Here is a 2,039-nt window from a genome sequence, read left to right as displayed (position 1 = left end):
TGCATCGTGTTTTTTTGCAAAATATGACAAAAATCAAAAATTTTCAGGTTTTAATGCCAATGGATTGGAAATTAAACAACGAGTTCAACGAGGTATGGCATTCTTCGATCTGACGATTAGTTTTGTTATAGCAGCCAAAAAACTCAATTTTTAGGGTGAAAAAATGGGAATACGGTTTTGGTCAAAATGACGAGATTCACTTTTTAGTCAAAAATTCGATTTTTCTTTCCCGTTTTTCAGTCGTAGTTTACAGGCATACATCTACAGTTTCGAATACTTTAGTATTAATAATATGTGAAAGCCAACTAGGATCTAACGAGGGAATTGCATGCTAGCTGTTTTGGGGTTGTAAAATAGTGCAGTTCAATCAACTTTCCCAGCGCCACTTCCGTATGTGCGTCACGCCCCCATTAACCTCGTGGAAATGTGACAGACAGGAATCGGACTTGAGCCTGGGCTTTATCCATCGCATCGGAACAGAGCGGAACAGACCAGTCATCATCATCATCGTTGTCATCACAATCTGCCACCCCCGACCTCCCCCCCACCATTGGCCACCATTGTCATCAGGGTTTGGGTTCCAAATATATATATAATATAGAGTAGCCGAGTTGTATCTTTATTACGGTAATTGCTCATTGAACAGGAAATTATTATATGCGTGCGCCTCGGCGTGTCCTCCGGTCCCCACGAGCCCCGCGAATTCTTGGGGCGAATCCAGCAGGAACCCAGCACCCAACGGATATATAATAATAGCACAACATGCGTCTGAACAGGGTTCTGTTCCTGATTGTGGACGTGGAAGTGGATTGATTGGGGGGTTTGGGGTATTCAGCTGATGTCGTTCTTTTCTCTCTTCATCTTGTTGGGGAACAACGCTCGGAAACGAAAAAAAGGACGCCATACACAGGAGAGATTGAGAGACAGGATAGACAGTGGTGATAGGCGTGATAGGATGGGCATATATAGATCCAATATCCAGATCCTAGGCGTTGGGCGGCAAGGCACGCGGTGGTGGTGGTGGTGGTGGTGCCTCCGGCTCGGCAATCAGATCGCCATAGCCCTCGCCATCGCCCTCGCCCATCAAACCGGTGGCCATCGGGGGCTCATGCCAATTCCACACATAGACACCATCGCCGGCTCCCAGATTGAAGTTGGCCCTCTGGCGTTGCAGAAGAATACGCATGTTCATCATGAAACGCTCCACGTCCTGCCGACGGTCCAGACGCAATCGAATCGCCGGCATTTGGGTGAGCCGTAGTCGTCTATCCACGGACCCATCCGCCGATCTCTCCACATGGCGATCCATATCGCCGGGCAAACGGTCCAGATTCAAGCGGGCGCGATGATGATGGTGATTCGCATTGAGACGTGGTCGAAACGGGTTCATAATCAATCCGTTATATTACCTATTTCCTTTACGGGGGTTCTTGAGATTTAGCCTTTTTGTCTGTTCTTTTGATTTGCTAGATTTTTGGGGGTTTCTGATATTTTGTAACTGTTCTTGTTAACCGGAATTTCGATCGAAAGGGACTGCAGCGAGTGGGGATTTTCGAATGACTGAATGACTGAAGTATTACTGACAGGGTGGCCACTAGGTATGCCTGATAGGTAGAAATCTCAAAGGGGACTGTGCTCTTGATTCAAATAATATTTAAAAGAAAGTATTATAAACTTATTTTAAAGGAAATTAACAACATTTTAGCTTTAATTTTTACATAAAACATTAACAGTTCTGTGATGTTTTCTTGGTTTTGATCTTGTAATTTTTAAATTTTATTAAATTTTTTTTTATAAATTATGTTTTAAACTTTATTTTCTTGGTAATTCACAGGAGCTTTGTCAAAAAAACCCGAAATAATCAGATTGCGAAACTCCCAGTGAAATACCTATGCGAATCTGGTCTTTAAATGCACATACTTGTCTACGCCCGATGCATATTTAATTAAACTTTCACCTCTTCAAAGCCGACAAAGAATCTTTGGCGGGGGCAAGTCGAAAACACTTTGGTCTCTCGCTTCAATCATTTTCATGAGGGA

The 2,039-nt window shown here is 43.6% G+C and overlaps 1 protein-coding gene across 1 annotated transcript; it reads right to left on the bottom strand.

Annotated features, from left to right (window-relative positions):
• Window positions 1–598: 598 nt before the first annotated feature.
• LOC108016699 (uncharacterized) lies at window positions 599–1,592 on the bottom strand. The gene has a single exon (XM_017083424.4). The coding sequence runs from the start codon at window positions 1,388–1,390 to the stop codon at window positions 986–988; it is 405 nt and encodes a 134-aa protein (XP_016938913.1). The 5' UTR covers window positions 1,391–1,592; the 3' UTR covers window positions 599–985.
• Window positions 1,593–2,039: the final 447 nt, after the last annotated feature.

Source organism: Drosophila suzukii, chromosome X, assembly GCF_043229965.1.
Source record: "Drosophila suzukii chromosome X, CBGP_Dsuzu_IsoJpt1.0, whole genome shotgun sequence".
Classification (NCBI taxonomy): domain Eukaryota; kingdom Metazoa; phylum Arthropoda; class Insecta; order Diptera; family Drosophilidae; genus Drosophila; species Drosophila suzukii.
This window is presented reverse-complemented; position numbering and strand designations above follow the sequence as displayed.

Excerpts from the sequence above, each read along its gene's own strand:
- LOC108016699 (XM_017083424.4), bottom strand. The coding sequence starts at position 1,390 with ATGAACCCGTTTCGACCACGTCTCAATGCGAATCACCATCATCATCGC.